At 25.0% G+C, this 23,025-nt stretch overlaps 1 protein-coding gene across 1 annotated transcript; it reads right to left on the reverse strand.

Moving 5' to 3' along the window:
- Positions 1 to 113: 113 nt before the first annotated feature.
- Positions 114 to 20,193, reverse strand: LOC135924581 (ethanolamine-phosphate cytidylyltransferase-like). Its single transcript, XM_065459655.1, has 12 exons — positions 20,092 to 20,193; positions 19,964 to 20,052; positions 19,838 to 19,923; positions 19,720 to 19,795; positions 18,589 to 18,655; positions 18,397 to 18,444; positions 18,226 to 18,307; positions 10,742 to 10,834; positions 9,057 to 9,179; positions 3,627 to 3,704; positions 1,205 to 1,425; positions 114 to 573 (listed from the first exon to the last, which is right to left on the reverse strand). The coding sequence occupies exons 1-12, from the start codon at positions 20,133 to 20,135 to the stop codon at positions 435 to 437; spliced, it is 1,146 nt and encodes a 381-aa protein (XP_065315727.1). The 5' UTR covers positions 20,136 to 20,193; the 3' UTR covers positions 114 to 434.
- Positions 20,194 to 23,025: the final 2,832 nt, after the last annotated feature.

Genomic DNA, 23,025 nt, shown 5'->3' on the forward strand with positions numbered 1-23,025 from the left:
TAATTTTGTAATCTAATTTTATATAAAAAAAATATCAGTTATAAGAATATACAATAAGAATAATGAGCAAATATAAGATATATATAAAATGTTATTTTAAAAATTGAAATGTGTTTATGATACTGTTAATTGTTCTAGTGAATGTTTAATGATGCTCAAGTGCAAATGATAAACAGATAAATGTTAAGTACTAATTAAATTTAATACTATTTTTAAATTTAATATCATTACTTTTTTGGTTTATTAAAAGGTTATAAAAATGTATAATTACAATAAATTAAATGTTTATATAAAGATTACTTAAAAAAGATCACGTTTTTACAAAGATAAATATAAGTAACAAATAAATCTAAGAAACTAATAATTTAATATATTTGATACAATAAAAATCATGCATGTGGTATACTTATTAATCACATGGTATATTTTTTGCTTTATTGATTTACTGGGGGAATGCCTATCGATCCATTGTTAGATATTATAATGTTGTTTTTACAGGGTTGCAAATATAATTTATCATACATGTCTCTTTCCTTCTTTTCCTTTTTAGCATTTCTGACCTCGAAGTTAACTCTAACAAACAAATTTGTGATTACTGATAAATATTAATCAATTTTAACCTAAAATTCCCCCTTATTAATATATTTTATATTATTTGGCAATTAACAATAAAATCAATTAACTAAATACACAATAATATATTAAATTTTTAGATTAATAGCCATTTTCCATTTTACATCTTTAAAAAATTATATTTTATTTTTTGAATTAATTTGTAAATATATAAAATCATTTTAAATATTAGTAGCCCAAGATTCATTTTTCAAAACACATAATTTTCATTAATTTATTTATATCTAATTACTTTTTGTTTTATAGGTTGACCTAACATTTCAAAAAATTAACCTTGCCCGAATCCCATTATTAAAATTATTTTGCCTTTAAAACTAAACCCTCTAGGAAGACATATTATTCATATATCCAAGTTTTGTAGCAGATTGGAACAGCCCAAATCTAAGAAACAAAATCCCTCCAAATATTCTGAACCCTGATTCCAAACTATCTTTATAATTTATATCAATATATAAATGCTAACTGATGCATATTTTCATCATTCAACAAAACTGTAGCCATATTTTTTTAAATGCCAATTAAAGATTATCCTTAACAATATATCAGAAATGGTATTCAAAATATTAGGAACCGATTAGTAATGATCCTTTGAACTATATCTGATGTGGTAAGTGTATTTCCACTATCCACCAACTTGAACTTGCCCCTACGTTTAGGTTCGGCATAGGGGTCAGAGCCATCAAAATCTAGAGAAACGGGGGTTACCCCATGGCAAACAATATCCACGGCAAAATGATCCATTAGCTCGGGAGTTACAGAATAAGGAGCACCTATGACCACTTCTGACACATACTAATTTATAAAAATAATGAAATAAAAGGTAAAATATTTTATAAAACTGGTCAAGTAATATTTAACAAAATATTCATACTTTTTCTTGACTTACATATTTTTAATATTATAAAAAGTAAAAAGGCATACTTGAAAAAGATTTAGAATTAATTTTCAGCATGAAATTGGGTTTATTACTGAATTATTAGAGTAAAATTAATCCCTATTAAGATAAAAAATTAGGGTAAGATTATAAAATAAATTAATTATATAATACTAAGTTAATTAAAACAGGGAATTATTTTAAATGGAATGTTAGAGAACTGCACGGGTTGTCCGTAGCCCGACCCGAGCCTCGGGTTCGGAGGCTTGGGTCGGGTTCGGACATCAAAAAAATTTTCTCGGGTTCGGGCTCGGGTTGTAAAAGCTGTCCGACCCGAAAACCCGACCCAAAAATAAATAATAATATTAATATCTTAAATAGTCAGTATAATTTATAATATTAATAATAAAATCATATTATTTAATATTTATCACATTTTAGGATTAAAATGTCAATCATATTAACATGTCATGTCATTAATTATTATTTTATAAACATAACAACCGGATACCAAACTATTTTATCACTAAATTGTGTGTTTCCCGTGAATTACAAGATAAGACATATTTTATGTACTAAAGATAAGTTTTATTTATTATTTATCTAGCCTATTATACATTGTCTTTTTTAACATTTGTTTTTAAAAATCTCCATATAAAATTTAAGATTGGGATTTGATTCAGGGGAACTTATTTCTAATTTAAATTTCACTACCATAAATGTTAATCATCCTAGAAATTAAAAAATATTATATAAAATTGGTAATGATATTCTAAGTTACATTTATATATAAAATATAATCTTTACTTATTTCGTTTTGGTATTATTATTTTTTTATCTATCTACCTTAATATGAGTTGTAAATTTTCCAGCTAATTTTGGTTGTCAATATTTTAAAATATGGCAGAAAAAATTAGGAAATTAATACAAGATTCTCAAAGAAAATAAGATGTATACTGTGATATGTAAAATTTAAAACATGAATATTAAAAAAAATCTGTATCTGTATCTTTTGTCAAGAAAATGAAAAAGATACAAAATTCTTTTCAGAATTAAGGATCTTAAATACAGATATCAGTATCTTATTAAAAATGTCAAAATATACTGAGTACAAGATATAAAGGGATCTTGTATCATGTATCTTTAGATACAAGTATTCGCAGTACTGCTCAACTCTGTTTATTTCAGTCTAATTGATTAAAGTCATTTTAAATATTTTTTTTAGATTTTAGACAAAGCCATATTAAAAAAAATATCTCAATGGATGCAAAATTAAAAAAAATTGGTGAAAAGATTAAGATAAAAGAGTATGAAGTAAGGAGAATCTTAATGGAAAATCCGATGTATGGAAGAAATTTTCATTTATATATGATGAAAATAAAGAAAAACTTAATTATGTCATTTGTATTATATGCAAATTTATTTATGTATATAATTCAATAACAACAGGTTAGATATTTATACATAAAATATGATCTTATTAAATTATTTTAGGCGGCTAGCAGTGAAAGGGCGTTTTCAGCTGCTGGTAGGGCCTTTGAGGAGAGAAGGACTCGTTTAAAGCCAGATAAACTGGACGCCTCTTTATTTATATATCATAATTATTCACTTTGTGATAATTTTGATAATGATATTGATGAAGTCAATATAATATAATATGTTCATTATATTTTTTATATATTTATTAACTTTTATATCATTTCTATATTCGCATAAATGATGCTTATTGTATTATATAATCGTTATAATTTTTAAATTCTCTTGTATATTAATCGTTTTATAATATTTTTTACAAATTTAATAAAATGCAACTTAATATATATCTTGAATAGATTATGGCCGTCATATAAACTTTTATTTAAGGTGGCTGAACTGAATAAATACACATAAATTTTTTTTTGGTTATTATAATATTAAAACTTAAATTGCAAAATTTTATTCGGGTCGGGTTGGACTAAAAAATGTGTGCTCGGGCTCGGGCTCGGACAAAAAATTTTTTTAATTCGGGCTCGGGTTGCGAAAAAATTACTTTGCAGTTCTCTATGGAATGTATTAATATTATAACATGGATGAAAAGGATTAAATATATCCCCAAAAGTTATAAAAAAAACTTTAATACCTTGTAGGCCAACACACTTAATACACGTTCGTGAAGATTCATTATAGGATAATTGCAGCCTTTATACCTGTTCACCACCTAATTTAAGGAAAAAATATAACAATAATTAGATATTGATGTAAATTAATATTCTTTTTAATGATATTTTGGTTTAGAGATGTAAAGGCATAGAATTTTTCTGATATTATAAGCTATTCTTATTGATCAAAACATCCTTGATTTGTTTAAACCATTTTAAAAAGTTACTTAATTTAATTTTCTTTGGAATAGATATGTTTAGAGGTAAATTAAACACCTACTCATTTCTTAAAATTGTAAGTTTACCTCGTATTATTTATTATATCTTTTTATTTATCATTATTCAAGTTACATTATATATATATCGAAGATTGTGGGGGATAATTATCATTATTATGTAATTTAATATAATAAATATATTTATCTTTGTATGCACCAAAAACTATTTAATATTAATTGGCATTTCTAAATCATCAAAATGGCAGTACATGTAAAAGTGTATAAATTTTCTAGTAACCTGCAAATAGTAGTATTAAGTTCTTAAAGACAAAGTTATTTATATATATATTAATATTTATAAATTAAATCATATACAGGGTATTTTTTTGCTAGGAATGAGTTAGCTTTCTCTAAAAAGCCAAATGATAAGGCCTAATTTAATGCTCTAGTTCTACTATGTCAAGTGAAGTAACTTCAATTATAACCATTGTTAAGGTTATAAAATTATGGTGTTATTATTTTATCTTTTTGACAAAATGTTTTTTTTGTGAGAATTTCTCATGATTCTCTTATATTTTTTAATTTCCCGGAATATTTCTGTCCATAGGATTTCGGATTATTCTTATTGAATTGTTAATTTTTTTTAATTTGGATTATATGTTATTAAATAACAGGATAGGCCAATCAATATTTGTATAATTTTGGTTATATATTAATTAGGAATAATGTTTTTTATATATATTACGCAATATTGGAAATGGTGATTATTATTGGAAATTCATAAATTTTGATGTTAAAATTAATAAATTAAAGAAATACATTTCCGAGATTTTTGTCGTTTTATTTTGTCTAAGAAATTAAAAGTAAGTATTTAAAAAATTCCAGATAAGAGTTGAACTAAGAAAATGGCGACGACTGACCAGGATTCTTAGCCCAGGTAATTGTGGTTTACCCAAAACCTAGTTTAAATATATATGTTAGTGACAATGTGTTATTTTTTCAACTTTAAGTCAATTTTTGAGCGCGTTTTTTTAAATTTAAAAATCTGATATTACCGGGGTAATGTATTCCAGGTTTAAAATACTTATCTTATGAATTGTAGATGATTTTACTGTTAACACTTGAGTCATTTATAATTTATATATCAATAAGAAGCACAATGCAAGGCAATTAAAAAAATTTTTTTTTAGTAATTTAAACAAAAAAAATGAGATGATTTTTAATTATCATTATAATTACTGTATTTTAGCAAGGTTTTACTCAATCAAGTTTTTTATTATAAAATTCTTAATAGTTTTATTTAATTCCCAATTTAGTTATAGCTTGTTTGTTTTTAACATTATATAATCCTTTATAATTTTCAATCGTTTGATAAAAAGTTTTTTTTAGTAAATCCGTTAACTCCAGATGTGTTGGACAAAACTTTGTGCTTTTAAGTAGATGTTTCATCAGGTAAATTGTAAAATATTAATTAAGATAAATTTAGTTTTGAATATAATGAAGGAATGGATTAAAAATTGGTATTTCATGGATTAAATAAAGGTTCCGTGGTGTCGGATAATGCCTCATGTACATTGAAAATTTTAGAAAGGAATTTAATATGAAATCAAATGGTGAACCTAATGTGATTAAAAAATTGAATGCGAATATTAATGATCATTTCGAATGTTTGGAATACTAAAAGAATTAAAAGATTTAAGTAAAGTTATATCCCGTAATGTATATAAAATGAATAATAGAAAGGATATTTACCTAGCTGTTAAATATGTGGTAAAAAAAAGGTCATAATCTAAAAAATTGTTTTCAAGGCATAAAAAAATCAGCACCAATTTTAATTTTAAAAGAAATAATATTATTTGAAACCGATGTGTTTATAAAGGACATAAAGCTGAAACTTGTATCGTGAAAAAACAAAATATGGGTTTGTTTCCTTTAAGAAAGTCTGTATTATGGGATTCCACTGTAAGAAAAATTTACGGAATTATTTACACAAATAAGTTTTATTGTTGGAATCAGATGAAGACGATTCACTTTTTGTTTTAAATGTAAAAGAGCCGGACATGTGGCCATGAATTGTAAAAATTTGAATGAGGTAAACTGACTATATGATTGTCGATGTAATTATATAAGGGTCTAGGAAACAGTAAATTGTAATAATAAATATGTTTTGAAAAATATAAGGGAAATGTTCAATAAAAAAAAATTCTGGTCAAGGAACCAATTTCTTAATCTTCAACTTTTATCTGGAATTTTTTTTTAAATACTACTTTTATTTTCAGACAAAATAAATGACAAATTTTGGAAATATCTTTCTTCATTTTATTAATTTTAACATCAAAATTTATGAATTTTCAACCATATATATACATAATCCTCAAAAAATGTCATTCAAATTTATCCAATTTATTTATGGTCAATTTTATACAATAATAATCATTATACCAAGTTAAGCAAATAGTAATTTCTATCACGTTAGTTAATATAAATGCGATGGATCATATATTTTATTTTTAATAGTAATGATTTTATATACTACCCAAGATGCCTCATCAGAAGATGTTAAAGATTTTGGTAATTTATGTTACAGTACTTTATGAATTATCACTTTATAGGTCTGTAATTTTGCAACTTGATAAATTAATGACATTTGGGCTGAATAAAAGCGTATGTCTAGGGATTTGGAATAATCAAGAAAGTTGGGATAAAAACAATTATGCTATTGAAATTTTAAAGTCTACTTTGATAATAGCCATGTTAGAAGGAGAATTTTGAATATAATACGAATGGCATGTGAAGCCATTTTACCTTTTCCCTTAACATCAAATCCTAATTGATACGTACACTTTGTAATTTAAAACTGGGTTTTAACCTGTGGCAATTATTTTTGCTGAAAATCTTCTAAATAGCCAATTGCAATGGGGTGAATACCACCATAGAGTTTCTGTTTAGGCAATCAGGTTGGCCCCATAATTGATTCGGATCTATGATGGGAGTTCTTTGTTTAAAAAGGTATTTAAGAAGGTTTTAAAAGCATTTAAATAATTCTTTGAAATTAGTGTAGATTTAATATAAAATTATAAGTGAGAAGGGTAAAAATCGCGTCCAGATGTGAGAAATTTGTTAAAAGAATTGAAAAATCCAATTATTTCTTTACTAGATAAAATCGTAAACCCAAAAATCATATTTTTTTATTTCATATTTGGTTTTTTCTTTAAAAATTTATAGAAATTTTGGCAGAATGAACAAGGACAACTTATTCCTCTCATTTGACTATTGATTAAAGAAAAGATTCTTTTAATGTTGGCATTATGAGCTGATATAGAAAAAAATGAAGCTTGCTTTAATAGCAGTTTACTACATTGTTCAAGGATTGGAATATAAGAAAAATGACCCATTTTTGAAGTAGAACAGGTTTTGCATATTCAACACATCTGAAAGTTGCAAAATTAGTTGAACAGAAACATTTTTATTTTTTAAAACTATAAACTTTTCTAAATCTGATTACATGGGAACATTTTTAATTTCCACCGATTGGAAACATTTCGATTCTTCTAGAGGTTCTTACTAAAACAAAATATAAAATGCTACATCTTTATACATTTAATAAATTATCTTTCATTGTGTCATTTAAATTTTTTAACATTTGTTTCAAATATTGCTTTTTTAAATGGATTTTTTTTTTAAAATTATGTTAACAAATATTTTATTTAAATGATTCAAAATGGTTCAACATTTCAATAAGATCTTCATAGGACGACTTGTGGTTCATAAGGTGTAAGATATAATATATTTTTCAACGTGTGTTAGCCAGGCCTGAGTTTTTATAGAAAATTTTAATGATCGTAGGTTTAAAATTTTTTCATTTAAAACTCTCAAACTTAAAAATATATTGCATTTTTTTTCGCTAATAATAATAAATTTCAGTATTGCAAACAAAATTACCTAATACTCTGAAATATTGTTTATTTTCATTAAAAACAATAATTTAAATTTCTGAATATGGGCTTGGGCAATTTTTACTCCTGACAAGGGCTGGGTTTGGAATAAATCATGCCTATAAAGGTCACATCTGATTTAATGAACCTAAAGGAATAGGCATACCACAAATATACCTTATTTAAATCATTTACAAAAAAATTTCTGATAATTGTTGGATTGTTAATTGAAAGAAAGTACGATTTTAATGCTTCAAGCATTTTAAGAAATTATTGGATACAAGGAAATAAAGAACGCTATCATGAATATTAAAAAAAAAGTTGTGACTATGCCTTAAATTTACATATATTTTAGGGATCTATTAAGAACCTGTTATCAAAAATATAAGATTCTAGATGATAACACGTCAAGAATGACGGGCAATAAGAATTTTCATATTTATTTGATGATGGATGAATCAGAAACTTTCCTATCTTATGAAGTGTGATTCAGACATTTATATTTATTTAGATGAGGGGTTATTCTTAAATTTTCCATTATTTTTATAAAAGTGGTAGAGATATAGCAGACCCAGATCCTGGACCATCATCCCAACGTGTGACTACCTATAGTGAATGATCAAGTTAAAAAAAAGATACTGGATCTAAGGATATGAATACCGATTTGCTGGAGAAATTATGTACTTAAATTTTGTATTTAATAAATTCTTATTACAATATATTATAATTAGCGATAAATTTTTGATTTATACTGTAGTTTTTTTTTGATTTTATTATTATAATATATGAACCCGTGAGTGCCTCTTATCCATAAATGGGTGGCTTGTCTTAGTATTTCAAATTATTAATATAGAATTATTCTTATATTATTGATTCTTAATTATATAATAGAATATGCCAATCAAAATTTGTATAATTTTGATGGAATATTAATTAGGAATGATGTTAATGGTGATTAATATTGATTCCTAAATTTTGATGTTAAGATTAATAAATTGAAGAAATAATATCTCAGAAATTTGTCGCTAGGAAATTAAAAGTAAGTATTTAAAAAAATTTCCCCCTCTATTAGGGTTCATTATTAAAAGTCACTACTATTATGAGAATTTTCAACAAATTATTCAACATTAAAATCTAAATAGAATAAATAAGTAAATTTAAAGTATGCTTTGTAAAAATTAATTCTCCTGTAAAATCGATTCAAAAGGAGATCTGAGGGTAAAACAAATTGAATAATAAAACCAAAGCATAAAAATACCTTGTCAGCGTGTAATCCAACTATCAAATAATCGCCCTCTTTTGAGGCTCGCTCAATAAAATCCAACAAACCGACGTGAAAAAGATCGAAAGCGCCTGCGACGTACACAATCCTATCCCCGGGCTTTGTGTATCAATAAATAATCATCGTTAGTTAGAATAATTAATCGATACGATAATATAATCAAAGAAAAATAGCTGGAAATTGGAGGCTAAGCCAAAACTTTCAGCCTGACGTAGAATAAGGAATAATTATGCAAGAGGGTAATTTCATGAAAAACTGACCAAAATAACGTTATTTTTGGTCAACCATTTTTAATGTGTATGAAACTTGTCATGAAGGTTAAATAGATTGTATATAAATCAAAATTTTAATGCCCTGGCTCAAATATATCCCGAGTTATGGGCCTTCAAAGTTTGATGGGAGCCTTTTTCTCTATTAAAGAATCTTAAAATACTCAAAATATATTTGGTCTAAAGTAACAAACTTTATATAATTTTGTAGCCCTTAAAATTCTCCTTGAGAAAATGCAAAAATTATTTTAAAAATATTCAATGTAGTTGTATTTCCGGTAAAACAAAAATAATTAATTTGAAAAGTGCCATATTTAAAATGATGAAACTCATATGTGTTTATTATCAATATATTTATATATTTAAACAAAAATATTAATGGAGAAAATAAGAATTTAAATTTTATTCAGTTTTTTATAATTTTAGGAAGAGAAAAATCAATTATAAAGGGCGTTTGAAACGATGAAACTCATCAAATATGCTTATTATATATTTAAATATTTAAGTAAAAAATATTAATGGAAAAGATAAGAATTAAAATTTTATTTAGTTTTTATAATTTTAGGAATAAATAAATCAGTTATAGAGGATAAATATAAGAATATAAATTTTCTATTATAAATAATCATTAATATTTCCATAATATATATACTGAAATTTTTTTAAAATACATATTTTTGTACTCCAATAAAGAAAATATATTATAATTATCATCATAGATAGCGTCCTCTATAATTGCTTTTTTATACCTAAAAAATATAAAAACTAAATAAAATTTTAATTCTTATTCTCTCCATTATTATTTTTTACTTAAATATTTAAATAAGGTAATAAACATATTTGATAAGTTGACGCTTCAAGCGCCATTTATAATTGATTTTTCTATTCCTAAATAAAATTTAGATTCTCTCCATTAATATTTTTACTTAAATATGTAAATATATTGGCAATAAACACATTTCATGAGTTTCATCATTTTAAATGGGGCACTTTCAAATTAATTTTTTTTATTTTACCGGATACAAAGACACTAAAGATATTTTAAAATAATTTTTACTTTTCTTAAGGAAAACTTTAAGGGCTACAAAATTATAAAATTTGTTACTTTAGACCAAAAATATTTTGAGTATTTTAAGATTCGTCAAAAGAGGAAAAGGCTCTCATTGAACTTAGAAGACCCATAACTCGGGATATATTTGAGCTAGTGCATTAAAATTTGGATTGTATAAAGTGCACAATCTATTTAACCTCTATGGCAATTCATTCATTTTTAAAAATGACCGTGCGAATCACTTGTCATGAAATCACCCAAGATTCATATTTTTTATATTTAAAGGTGCTTCTATCATATAAGAATTGAAAATAATTAAAATTTGTTTAAAAATCTCAAACTTTTGGAGCCTTTCCCGAAGAAAATTGTATGATTTTCCTGGTGGTGGGTAAAAACTGAGATGTTCCCGTCCAAGGACTCTGAGCTTGTTTATCCTGATAATTTTATAAAATAAAATATAATTGATTAATTTCAAAACAAAAGGCTCGGGCCAATATTTTTATAAATAAATTTCACTTTTTATGCTTCTTTCGAGAAAAAAATAGTCCTAGATCGAAATAAGAATTTGAAGATCAGTTATTCTGGTCACATGGTGTTATTCAAAATATTTAAAAATTAACCAGAAATGCATCAGACCCATTTTTGGCCAATACCAAGGTGAGGGAATCAGCATTATATATAATATTTTTTAGTTTTAAAAAATTTATAAATGATTTAAACATGGCCTGGCATAAATTTAAATAAAACATGGTTTTATCAAACCAAACTCTAAGTTATGAACCCAATAGAGGGACCTTTTTTGCAAACCTGCGTTTAAACTCAATGTAAACGAGGGTCTCCGTTCTAATTTTTTTTTAAATTTATTAAATTTATAATTACAAAAAAATGGAAAATGTATTTCCATGTGGTTTATATATGATACAATCCAATAATATCCTTAAAAAAATGTAATTCAGATTTTTAAAATCGTTTTAAAAAAATTTTATGAGTGGCATACTGGATACCCCAGAGATTTTAAAATTGTTACTAACGTGAAATTTTGACCTGATTTTTTCATAACTTTCATATTTCTCTAATTATGTACAAAGTTTTTTTATTTGATAGTTTCCAATTAACGTTTGATTTTCGCAGGGGTGTTACTAATTCCCACATTTGTACTCGGTAATTTTTTTAAAAAAACTAAATATATATAATGTTTAAAATGTTTGATATTTCAATAATTTTATAAAAATGCAGAATTTAACAAAGTTTGAAAAATATCTTCAAATTTTTGATCAAATTTTACCTATTCCAAATATTTTTGTTAAAAATCTTTAAAGTAAATATTTTGTAATTAATTTTTTAAAAAAAAAGAAAAATCTTGACTTTTTTCAAGCTCTGTAATTTATTAATGATTAGAGATTAAATAAATAATTTTTTTACTAAAAATATGCCATATAATAGTTAATCGCAATTTTTCACTTTTTTAGGCTAACTTTACAAAAAGTTATATATAAATTTTATTTTATCAATACATTTAAAATTTTTATATTTATATTAATTTAGGGTTACCTTAATGTGCGTTTAAAATATCTAAGCTTATTATGGAAATTTGAGTGAGATATAATATTAAAGGTGAGCTTTGCCCCACCCAACCATTCCTAATTTAACAATAAAAATTGACTTAAAAATTAGATTGATGTTTCTAAACAAGAGATAAACCTTAACCGGGTCCGTTTTATGAACCTGCTTGAATCGTACCAGGTTTAAAATTTTAGAAAACCAAACTTGGTTAAAGAAAAAATCAGGTTTATTGTTAAAATTAAAATCCAACCCAGCCTCAATTTTTGTAATCAATATCCGAACTAATGGGCTTAAGACTAGTTAAAAGTTAGTATCAGAAAAAAATTCTGTGAACTTTGGATACCGCCATTATTTATTTATTTTTGCTGAATGAAGATTATAAATTACAGAATTTTCCAGCCATTTTGAGAATAGAAAATGGTTTTTGGTTCAAAATTTTTTTTTAAGGACTTCAGGGCATAGTAGAAAGTAAGCCCTGCTATTATTTTTTGCTTCTTAAGAAAAATAAAAAATATATTTTTCAATTTTCTTTTTAAATGAGTTAATTATCGGTATTAGATGAAAAAAGTATTTTTAACTATTTTCTTGAACTCAGGTAATTTTCGGTGTAAGAAAGGAGTTCTTCACATCATCTTTTGCTCCACAAGGATAATATAAAAAAATGAAGAATGTTTTACTAATTGAAGGTTTTTGGCACCAGAAAAAGTTATCTAAGACCACTGGATATAGAAGAATTTGGCCTGAAACTATTTCTAACCCCACAAGGAATAACAAAATTTAGAAAGATAAAATAGTTTAAGCCTCCAGAGAATAGAATAATGAACATACAGTGAAGGGGGAAATATTTTTTACCAGATGTTAAAATAAAATATAATGATCTTATATTTTTATTTTAATCATACTTAAACAATTATGTAATGTATGTTAAACAAATATTAAACAATTTTTTTTTAAAGTGCCGCACTTGAAGTTTGTAATTAAAAAAAATAATTTTTAAAATATATTTATTATGTATATGAATAATTTTACATATAAAAACATATTTACAATATCACATATCATTTACTTTAATATTTTTGCAATTTAATACTAAATACCTTTTCGATGTTTTAAGGACATAGCTAAATTTGTTAATATGTCGAAGGCCTCTATTCATAAAATAAAACGGGATACATTCCCAGAATATTGGTGAGACTTTAAAAGAATTCATGCACAAAAAAATCAAGGACACATCAAACATTGAAAGACAAATTATGGACCTGCTAATAGCCATCAATACCTTCACACTTAAAGAAATAATTGAGAATTTGCCTTCTGGTTCATAAGTCAAAAATCTCCGATGGTCCAAAAAAAATGCAGGCAAAGAACCGGATCATAGGAATACACCGGGAGCTACCAATATTCGGCAATTGCCTAAGACTGATAAACATCTCCAGAGAAAGATTCTATTTTCTTACACTAGGTTAAACTCTCAAAAGGAAAAAATGTAAGTGTACTGTTGCATTTTTGCATTACAAAAAAATGCATTATTCAAATCATTCCCGTCTATGTAAATGAGAAAAAAACGCGTGATATTTGTAGATTTTTTCATACTTTAATAGTTCTAACAAGTGGGATGTAGAACTTTTTATTCGCTTGGGAGACTATGTAAATGTTAATTAAAGAAAAAGGATATATAATGGAGAAATTATGATGCGAAAAATGATTAATTTTTGTTAACTTAAATTTTAATTTTTTTCTTTTATTTTGATTATGTTTTTCACTTTGTATTTAATTATAGTTAATTATTGAATAAAGATTTATTAGCATATTTTAGTATTTAATTATATTTTTATTTTTTTAGGTTCCAACTTTTCTCAATATGACAAATCTTCCAATTGTGACATGTACTTTGCATCATAGGGTGTGGTGAAGTTTTACATGTAAAATCATGGAAAGATCATATAATGGTATATTATTCCGTGATAATGGAGATTATTAGCATTTTACTACCTGCTGCTATTATAGTTAAGGATAATGCATCAATACACAAAAGTCAACTAATCAATTTATTCCTAATGATTTTACAAATTTTTAAAATCATATGCAACACTATTTAGAGCTGGGCTATCGTGGACAACCAATTGACTAAATAAATTAAGATTTAATATTTTAATTAAATAGGTACTACTTACCAAGCAATTTCGCATGACCATGAACTACCATTTATTTTATATATTAATAAATTACATCAATATTCATGTATTAGTGGAATAGAATATATTTCTTATTATATAATGTTTATGTGTATTTATAAATTGAATAAAATATTAAATTAAATTTATATATCAAATACGATAAAATAAAGTGTAGGAAAAAAAATTTTTTTTTTAAAAAGAAACATTAGTTTCAAAAATAAAAGATTTTGACTAAGATTTAATAACTAAAATGAATATTTTAGTATTATAAATTATTCTACGTAAAATATCTTTAACTAAGCAAAAGAAAAGATATGATGACTTATATATTTTTATGTAAAAATTAATCAATTTTTTACTAAAAAAATTTTTTTTAAGTGTCATTTAAAATTTCTTTAACATAGATTAATGTTTAAGTATAATAAAAATAATAAGATAAGATCATTTTATTTTGTTTTATGTAACATCTAGTAAAAAAATATTCCCTCTTTCATTGTATCTCTAATAAAATTATCAAAAAAAAAGGATATTTAATTTTATCATTTTAACAACTTATCTTCACAGCAATTGCCACAAGGAAAATAAAAAAATTTGGAAAGATAAAAAAGTTGAGGCCTCCAAAGAATATAATTCTGAACATCATTGCAAGTAAGCAATGCCAAAAAAAATGTTGTAGGGTATTTTATTTTATTATTATAACAACTTATTCTTAAAGCAATTGAAACATAAAATTATAAAAAAAATATATATATAACTTTCAAGCAATATTTTACAGCATTTTTGGTACACCTGTATCAAATATTTGCAATTTTTTTGGTAAAAAATAATATAATTAGGTTAAATGGTGTGAAAGATGATCTAGCGAGTAAGATTATAAACATAAAATTTTTTAATTTTTATAAAATAATATAACAATTAATTTTATTAAGGCAAACCGACTCATCAAGTCGATCCAACGTTTTATTAAGTGTGCTGAGAAATTTAAAAACAGACCCTCCCAATAAACAAATATTGGTTACTAAAAAAAGAAAAAGATAAATAAATATAATTTATCTAATTATTATCTAAATTAATTTTAAAAAAAGTTAATATATTATTTTTTTTTAAAAACATAAATCCTTAAAAAATATTTCGTTTGTGGATAATATAAATAAAATATTCATATAATCCACACCACTATTTTTAAAAAATTATAAGTTGAACTTAAAAACATGGCGAAAGAATCATTTTGGTAAAAATTTGAGATATTAAAAAATAAAGTTTGCAATTATAAACTGTCAAAATATTTTTATGTTTAAAATATTATTCATAAAAAACATGTTAGTAACATTTTAATTAATTTCGCAAACCTTGATCAACATATAGGCTACTTAAAATACAAACAGGATTCTGCTAAAAGCCAGAAATGCATCGGTATTCATGGTATAGGCAGATACTTTCAATTTCAACCTAACCCAAAGAATGGTAATTAACTAAAGAAGGAATCAAGATGATTTAAACCTTTAAGAAAGAAAAGTTTTTGTAATTCTTTTTAATTTACTTTTATAAATTTTATTAATAAAAAAAAATGGTAATATGTACCTTAATTAGGGTTCAGGAATTTAAATTCCATTTAGCTGAAATTTAATCGAAACGAATTTTCTGAGAGGGGTTCGAATCCTCCCCTAATTTATTTTACCCTGGGTTTGATGCTTTGTCTATAAATTGGTCCTTGTTTTGTGGTTTCAATGGCCAACCAAACAATTTTCAAATTTCTGAACCCTAATTAGGGTTCACAGATTAATGATATATTTTTATATTTGTAACTTTGTAATATTTTTATAAAGTGTATATTTTTAAATTCTATAATCATTAACAATGCAGATATCAGTATTTCATAGAAAAGTCCATCATGATAATCAACAGATTTCTGTAAAAATGAACTGGGTGAACTTAATGCATATATTTATTTTTTTTAAATTGGATAGAAATATTATAATTTTAAAAAATCAGAAGGATTCGGATTTATTTTAAATCTGCTAAATCTTATTATTCTAATTATTTTATTACATTAAAAAATTATAAGCTTTCCTAAATATTATTAAACAGTCCTGTATGAACTCGAACCTAATTTTCAGGCGCGTACGCAGGAATTTGGTCTGGGGGGGGGGGGGGGGATAAAATTTTTTAAGAAATATTATTAATTAAAAATACTAAGCATAAATTTATTAGTACTAATAACTTTTCTAATACACAATTTTAAACTAATGTGAATTAAAAAAAATTACATATATAAACCGGCATTGAAAAACTATAAAATAAATGTGAATTATAAAATATAAAGTGAATATAACCCACGATATGAATCACTTAAATGACCCAAAATTGAAATTTGAATTTTTTGAGCTTTTAAATTAAAATATATGAAGTATAAAAAATTTAAATGTTGGAAATATAAATTAATACACAAAAAGTTTCTTAAGAATAATTGTATTTTGTATGTTTTGAGCTAATTTTTCAATTATCTATCCTTGCTTAGCGTTAAATGCCTATGAATATTCATAAGATCCAAATCGTTCAATCTACTTTCAGATGTTGTATTTCATAGGTATGTTTTTCACAGACTTGCAGGTCCGCCTCCCGAGCCGGACCGTATTTTAATTTTTTAAATATACCCGGGCGGGGCCCGTAATTTTTTAAAAAAAACACCCGGGCCGGGCCTCAAAATTTTTTTAGAAAAAATATCCGGGCCGAGATGTATATTTTAAAACCAAATAAATCGCCATTATTAGCTATAAAAATCAAAAGTAAATATAATTTATTTTAAAAAAATTCGGGCCGGGCCTGATAAATATTTTTAAAAAAAACCTGGGCCGGAAAATTTTTTTTAAAAAATCTGGGCCGTGTCCTGCAAATAGTACCTCTGCAAGGCTCTGTTATTCTTCCTAAAAAAGAGAATGTTCTCTCATTAGTTTACTAAAGAGCTGCTAATATATATAACCATTTTAATACATTGAGAGTATAATCTAAAATGTGTTTAAAATAATGCAAAGCATCCATAGCATTTTTTGGGACTGTATCAACCATAGTTAATCTTTAAATCATAGTTATTCAGCTAAGGCATCATAAGATATTTTAACATCTTCATGATAAGAATCTAACAAATATTTATATTTTTTTCTATCACCATATGAAAAAGGTTGGGAGAGGGGACATTTGTTTTATAATATTCTTCTACTGATCCTATATTAATGTTTTGACGATGAGCTTGCTTGCTGCAAGTCGAGGGGGACAAATATTAAACACGTATACCTTTGCTTTTGACTCAACAATAACATATAAAATTCTTCATCAACATTAGCTCTAATTTCCTTGAGTTCTAATAAAATGCTCTCCGCTATTCTCATCTTCTTAATCAAGTCAATGTTATGTTCTTGAAAAGTATTACATAAAGTAGTTGTATAATTAAATAATACATTCTAATGAGAAAAAAATTTGGAATAAGTATTGAATCCAATAATTTTGCTTCTGAGGAAATATTTCTTTCAAGCCATTGTGATATTTCAGTAATAGCATTAATAATCGGCTCTTCTAACTCCATAAAAGCTGTTACTGCTTGATGGCGGAGATTCGATCTCGTTGAACAAGCTTGCAATTTCTTTCTCCCTGAGGGACAAGGAGTTACAGAGATAATTATTATTTGACTAGAAATTTAGATAAATATTACGCCACTAAAATTTTTAAATAATAGGTAAATTACGCCAAGGAAAACTTAAGATCGAAATTAATTGATAAAATAACTTAGTAGATGAATGTGATAAATAAATGTAATTAAATATATATATATATGAGATAGGAATAAATATTAACAAATATAAATTAATATTAACAAATAATATTTTTGAAAAATATAATCCGGCATCTGCATTTTTTGGCTTTAAGGGGGGGGGGGGGATTTGTTCCCCTGTCCCTCTCCCCCGCTGCGTACGCCAATGCTAATTTTTAATTATTTGGAAGACAATATTTTTTGGAGAAGCAGACTAAGTGTGTAATGCTAATCTTACAACTCATTCATGAAAAATTTTTTATATAATGTTGTAACTAACTTTTCCTATGTTATTGGTATTTTCTTTGTGCAAACTAATTTCGTCATCCCTTTCGTGATGGGTTTTAGTCAACAATAACATTCTAAATATGAGAGAATTATTAAATTATTATATAGTGTACTCACTTATTTAATAGTAAAATCAATTTATTCTATTAAAAATAATTTGTACCTTCCAACTAAATCAGTAGTGGAAATTCCTTGTGTTCTACTGCATTCTCTAATAAATTAGTTAATAAAATGTTATCATATAAACAAATATGATTAAATTTAAGACATATAAAATTCCTTAATAATTTGAAATGATTAATTTAAAATATTACAATAGCATCAATTAATAAAAGGATTAATAATTCATTCTTACTTATATCTGTTTGCAGCCTTTACTATATGATAAGTGTCCACCCCATCTGAAGTCAAGGTTATATCATCTATTGATAAAAATCATTAAATTTATATTATAATGTTTATAATAAAAATATAAATTTGTGGTAACATGTTAGGCCTAAGTGAAAATAATCAGAGATGCATTGATATCAGTATCGATATTGAATTGATACTCATGGTATCAGTATTGCCCAATACTTTAACTAATACTCAAAAATGACAAAAATTTGGAAAAATCTTACAAGATATTGCGAAGATTATTTTTGCATAAAATTTTGAGAAAAAAAATCAGAAAATTAAATTTTTTAAAGTTCAAAATCGTTATCTAAATTTTGATTGTTATATGCATAAAAATTACAAATATCACTTATAAAAAAGATTTCGAATTTTAGGCAAAATTTGATTAAAAAACTTGTTTGAGCATTCTTAATAAATTTTTCTTTTAAAATATATTCAAAAATTAAAATTTTTATAAGATTTCTTTATTTTGAAACATTTCAAACTCTGTAGCCTTTATAAATAAAAAAAAGAATTTAGAAACTTTATGCAATGAATTTATAAAAACATTTCTCAGTTGATAAAAAAGAAAATAATATTAATCTATATTATCTATTATGATAATATTGATGAAATATATCTGTTTTTTTCTCATTAAGACCTCACCCCGAGTCTGGTGGCCAAAATTGTTGCTCAAAAAAGGCAATTGGGAAGAAATTTCAACTTAAGATATTGATTTTATTCTCCATTTTAATGCTATGCATTAAATTTAAATATTTAGCAATAACTTTAATGATTTAATGATGTTTTATCTATTTTAATATTTATTAGAAAATATATAATAAATATCTCCTAATTTCTGATTATTTTTGAAATTTTTCTTATTCAATAATCAATCCAGAAAAAATAAGAATAGAAAGGAAATATTACATTAATATTTTTCAAGCTTTGAACTAGGCATGCTGCTAACATTGGCCTGACCTATGTGTTGGACTAAAGGGCCCAATGTTCTAGGTTATTTAATTATATTTGGGTTGATACCATTAATATTGTTTAAAAAGGTCTTATCTTTGATAAAAATTATCGCATAATAAAATATTAATAACTAAACCTCCATGGACACAAAATTGGCATCCATATTTATTAAGAGTTTCGAGTGTTGTGATATATGGTGCATTCTCTACAATCTTTATTATAATACATATATGTAAATCATATATTTACATTACCTCGTCAACCCATTTAATTGCCTTTACCATTTTATATCTTTCTTCTTCATTAAAAACAGGTGGGCCTTTGTGTTTTGTGATTTCCTCTATATTTTAAATGAATTTTGAAATATTACTTATTTTTACCATCACTATGAACACCAACTATTAAATAATCACCCATATGCTTAGCTTGGCGTAATTGATTAGCATGCCCAAAATGAACCATATCATAGCTTATAGAAAATATAATTTAAAAGTTTATTAAATTTTACCATCCATCACACCAAACATTTAGAGGCTTCTTATTAGAATTCATGAATTTACTGGATCTTTAAATTTAAAATTACTCCACAAAATGTGTAGTTAGATAAAATGCATTGTATTAAATAATATACATCAAGCAATATAATAGAAGTGAGTGCCAATTAGTCAGATGGTTTAATCTTAATTACAGGAAAAGGGTATCCATCTAGCTTAGGTTTAATTTATATAGACATAATCACAAAATCTAACACCTACAAAACTCTCCGGTGGCGGAAATAAAAAATATTCAGAGTTAAGCAATGTTAAACAGTGACGTCGCTAGGGGGGAGCGCAGAGGCTTGAGCCCTGAAAAATTTGAATAGCCCCCTGAAGCAAAAAAATTTTTTTTTAATGGCTCCTTAATATCTCCTTGAGCTAAAAATAAATTTTTAATTGCCCTTCGAATAATTTCTTTTATAATTCTATTGAGTAATATATAGATTTAATTTTATTAAAAAATTAATAAGACTATCTTAATTTTTATTAAATGAATACTATTTTAATTATTAGATTAGATTATTACATATAATTTATAATGTCAGTTTGCAATCAAAATCTGTGTTAAAGAATATTAATATCACTCACTAAATATTAATTTAGCATTATCAGTTGAAGCTTTATTGACTTTTATTATTTAAATTATTATATAACCCTAATTAAATAAATATTAATTGAAAATTAACAAATTTAATATTGTTATTAGCCGAGTTCAAAATCACTAATCATCTATATTATTAATATTTAAATTTAGTTAATATGCCTCTTCTTAAAATTATTTTCAAGGTCCAAATCCAAATAAGTATATGAGATTTATTTACAAAAAGTAAGTAAACATATAGTTTATAATGCTCTATTTATATAATTTTTTATAAAATATTAGGTAAATGCCACTTTTACAAACTTATCTAACAGTTATATAATATATTTCAGTTAATATTTTTTAAATTTTACTAATAAATGCTTTTGATAATAAATATATGTAACAATTTGCTTACATACATTTAACGCCATCTATTTATTTAAAATATATTTAAAAATAAACGTATTATTATTCATCCCACAATAGATGTAATAAATTAGATATCTTTTCTTCTCTTTTTTACGTGTTTTTAGGAAAGCTATATTTTTCTTTTTCGAAAAATAGATTTGAGTTAAATCTTTGATACAAATATATTTTTGATATTATTACAAACTACTATTATTTTAAGATATAATATACCTACTAGAGATGGTGCGACAATAATATATAAAATCTTAATTGCTTTCACGATATTACTCTGGTTCTTTTTTTGTAGTTACAAAATGTTTCATTTCTAATATGGTACCCTTGCCGTGTAAATAACTCAAGGCTTCAATATATTTGCATAATTTCTTCTAAAGGTTTTAATGTTTTTGTTGTATCAATTTATCTAACAGAATAAATTGTGATGGGTTACCATCGTGAGTGTCATGCATAGGACTGCAAATTAACCAACATCTATTATTTGTGTGGCTATGTAATTTAAGATCATTACTACAGCTGCTGAGAGTGAGAGCATATGATCGCATATTTTAAATAAGCAATAGGTCAACTGTGTAGTCGTTTATATAACAAAAATAGAAGATAATCTTTTAGAAATTTAATATCATCTCGTCATCTAAGAGGAAGCTCTAACCACCATATAGTTTTATGATTTGGATTGGTCGTTTATATTCTCTTCTTCAAGAATTGTAGATTTGGTAAGGTCTATAAATTTTTTCTTATTAGTCCATTCTATAAAACACTGTCTAAAATGTTAATAGGGAGTTATATTAGTTTCATGACCTTTTGTCAATGTAAGTTGCTAAGAATTATAATATATTATGTAGTTTTCACAAACTATTATCAATTGAGGCATATATGAATTAATTATCCTTTTTTATCATTTATTATTTTTTAGCCGCAAAATCATTTCATATCAACAATCGAAAAAATTTTATACTGTATTAAATAGATTTTCTATTAAAAAATATTAATTTTATATGCTAGTTTATTTTGTATGCAAAATATAATAAATGACATTCAGAATAATTATTTAGGGTTAGTAAATTTTAAAAAAGTTGATGATAGATACTGGTTCTCGGGTGTCATCCTTGCCCATGAAAGAGTTTGAAAAGCTTGCGAAGGATGAAGATGTGGAGTTGAAAAATTGTTCAAAGAAATTATTCTCGTTCATTGGTAAAGTTATTAATTGTAAGGTCAAATTTCTAAATACGATTAAATATTTAGATTTTTATGTTTTGGAAGGGGAGGGACCACCTTTATGTGGTCTAGATTGGATCAAGAATTTGATTTGATTAGATTCAATTTTGATTTTAATACTAAAGAGTTAGGAGATAGGGTAAGTAACTTTTAACAATCCTTGTAAAAATAATGACAGATTTGATAGAGGGAATTTGGTTATTCAGTCAATGTTTATTAAAAAAAATTGTTATGATTTTAATTATGATATTGATAATTTAGTTAAAAGGTTTGATTGTGTTTTTAATAATAAAATAGGCAAAGTAAAACATTTAAAAATAAATATTTTGTTAAAAGATGATTTTAAACCAAGATTTTTGAAGGCCAGGAGAGTACCGTTTGAATTAGAAGAAGAGTTAGGTAACATTCTAGAACAATGGTGTCAACAGGGCATAATAACCCCTGTTATATTTTCCCAATGGGCGACACCATTAGTTTTGGTTAAAAAGAAGAATAATGCTTTGAGAGTTTATGCTGACTTTAGGGTCACTGTTAATCCACAGTTAGAAAGGTTTGAATATCCGCTGCCAAGGATAAGTGACATTATTGCTAAAGTCGGAAAAGGCAGATTATTTTCAAAAATTGACTTTTCCTCGGCTTATTTGCAAATACCTATTTCTAAAGAAACTTCCAAATTTTTAAC

This window comes from Gordionus sp. m RMFG-2023, chromosome 2 (assembly GCF_954871325.1).
Source record: "Gordionus sp. m RMFG-2023 chromosome 2, tfGorSpeb1-WG-v2, whole genome shotgun sequence".
In the NCBI taxonomy this organism is placed as follows: domain Eukaryota; kingdom Metazoa; phylum Nematomorpha; class Gordioida; order Chordodea; family Parachordodidae; genus Gordionus; species Gordionus sp. m RMFG-2023.

What these genes read in the sequence shown, in the direction of transcription:
- LOC135924581 (XM_065459655.1), bottom strand. Translation starts at nt 20,135, where the DNA reads ATGAATTCTAATAAGAAGCCTCTAAATGTTTGGTGTGATGGATG. An exon ending in AGTTGGTGTTCATAGTGATG is followed by an intron (nt 19,924 to 19,963) that starts GTAAAAATAAGT and finishes TTTAAAATATAG; the next exon opens with AGGAAATCACAAAACACAAA. An exon ending in ACTACTGATTTAGTTGGAAG is followed by an intron (nt 18,308 to 18,396) that starts GTACAAATTATT and finishes TCTCATATTTAG; the next exon opens with AATGTTATTGTTGACTAAAA.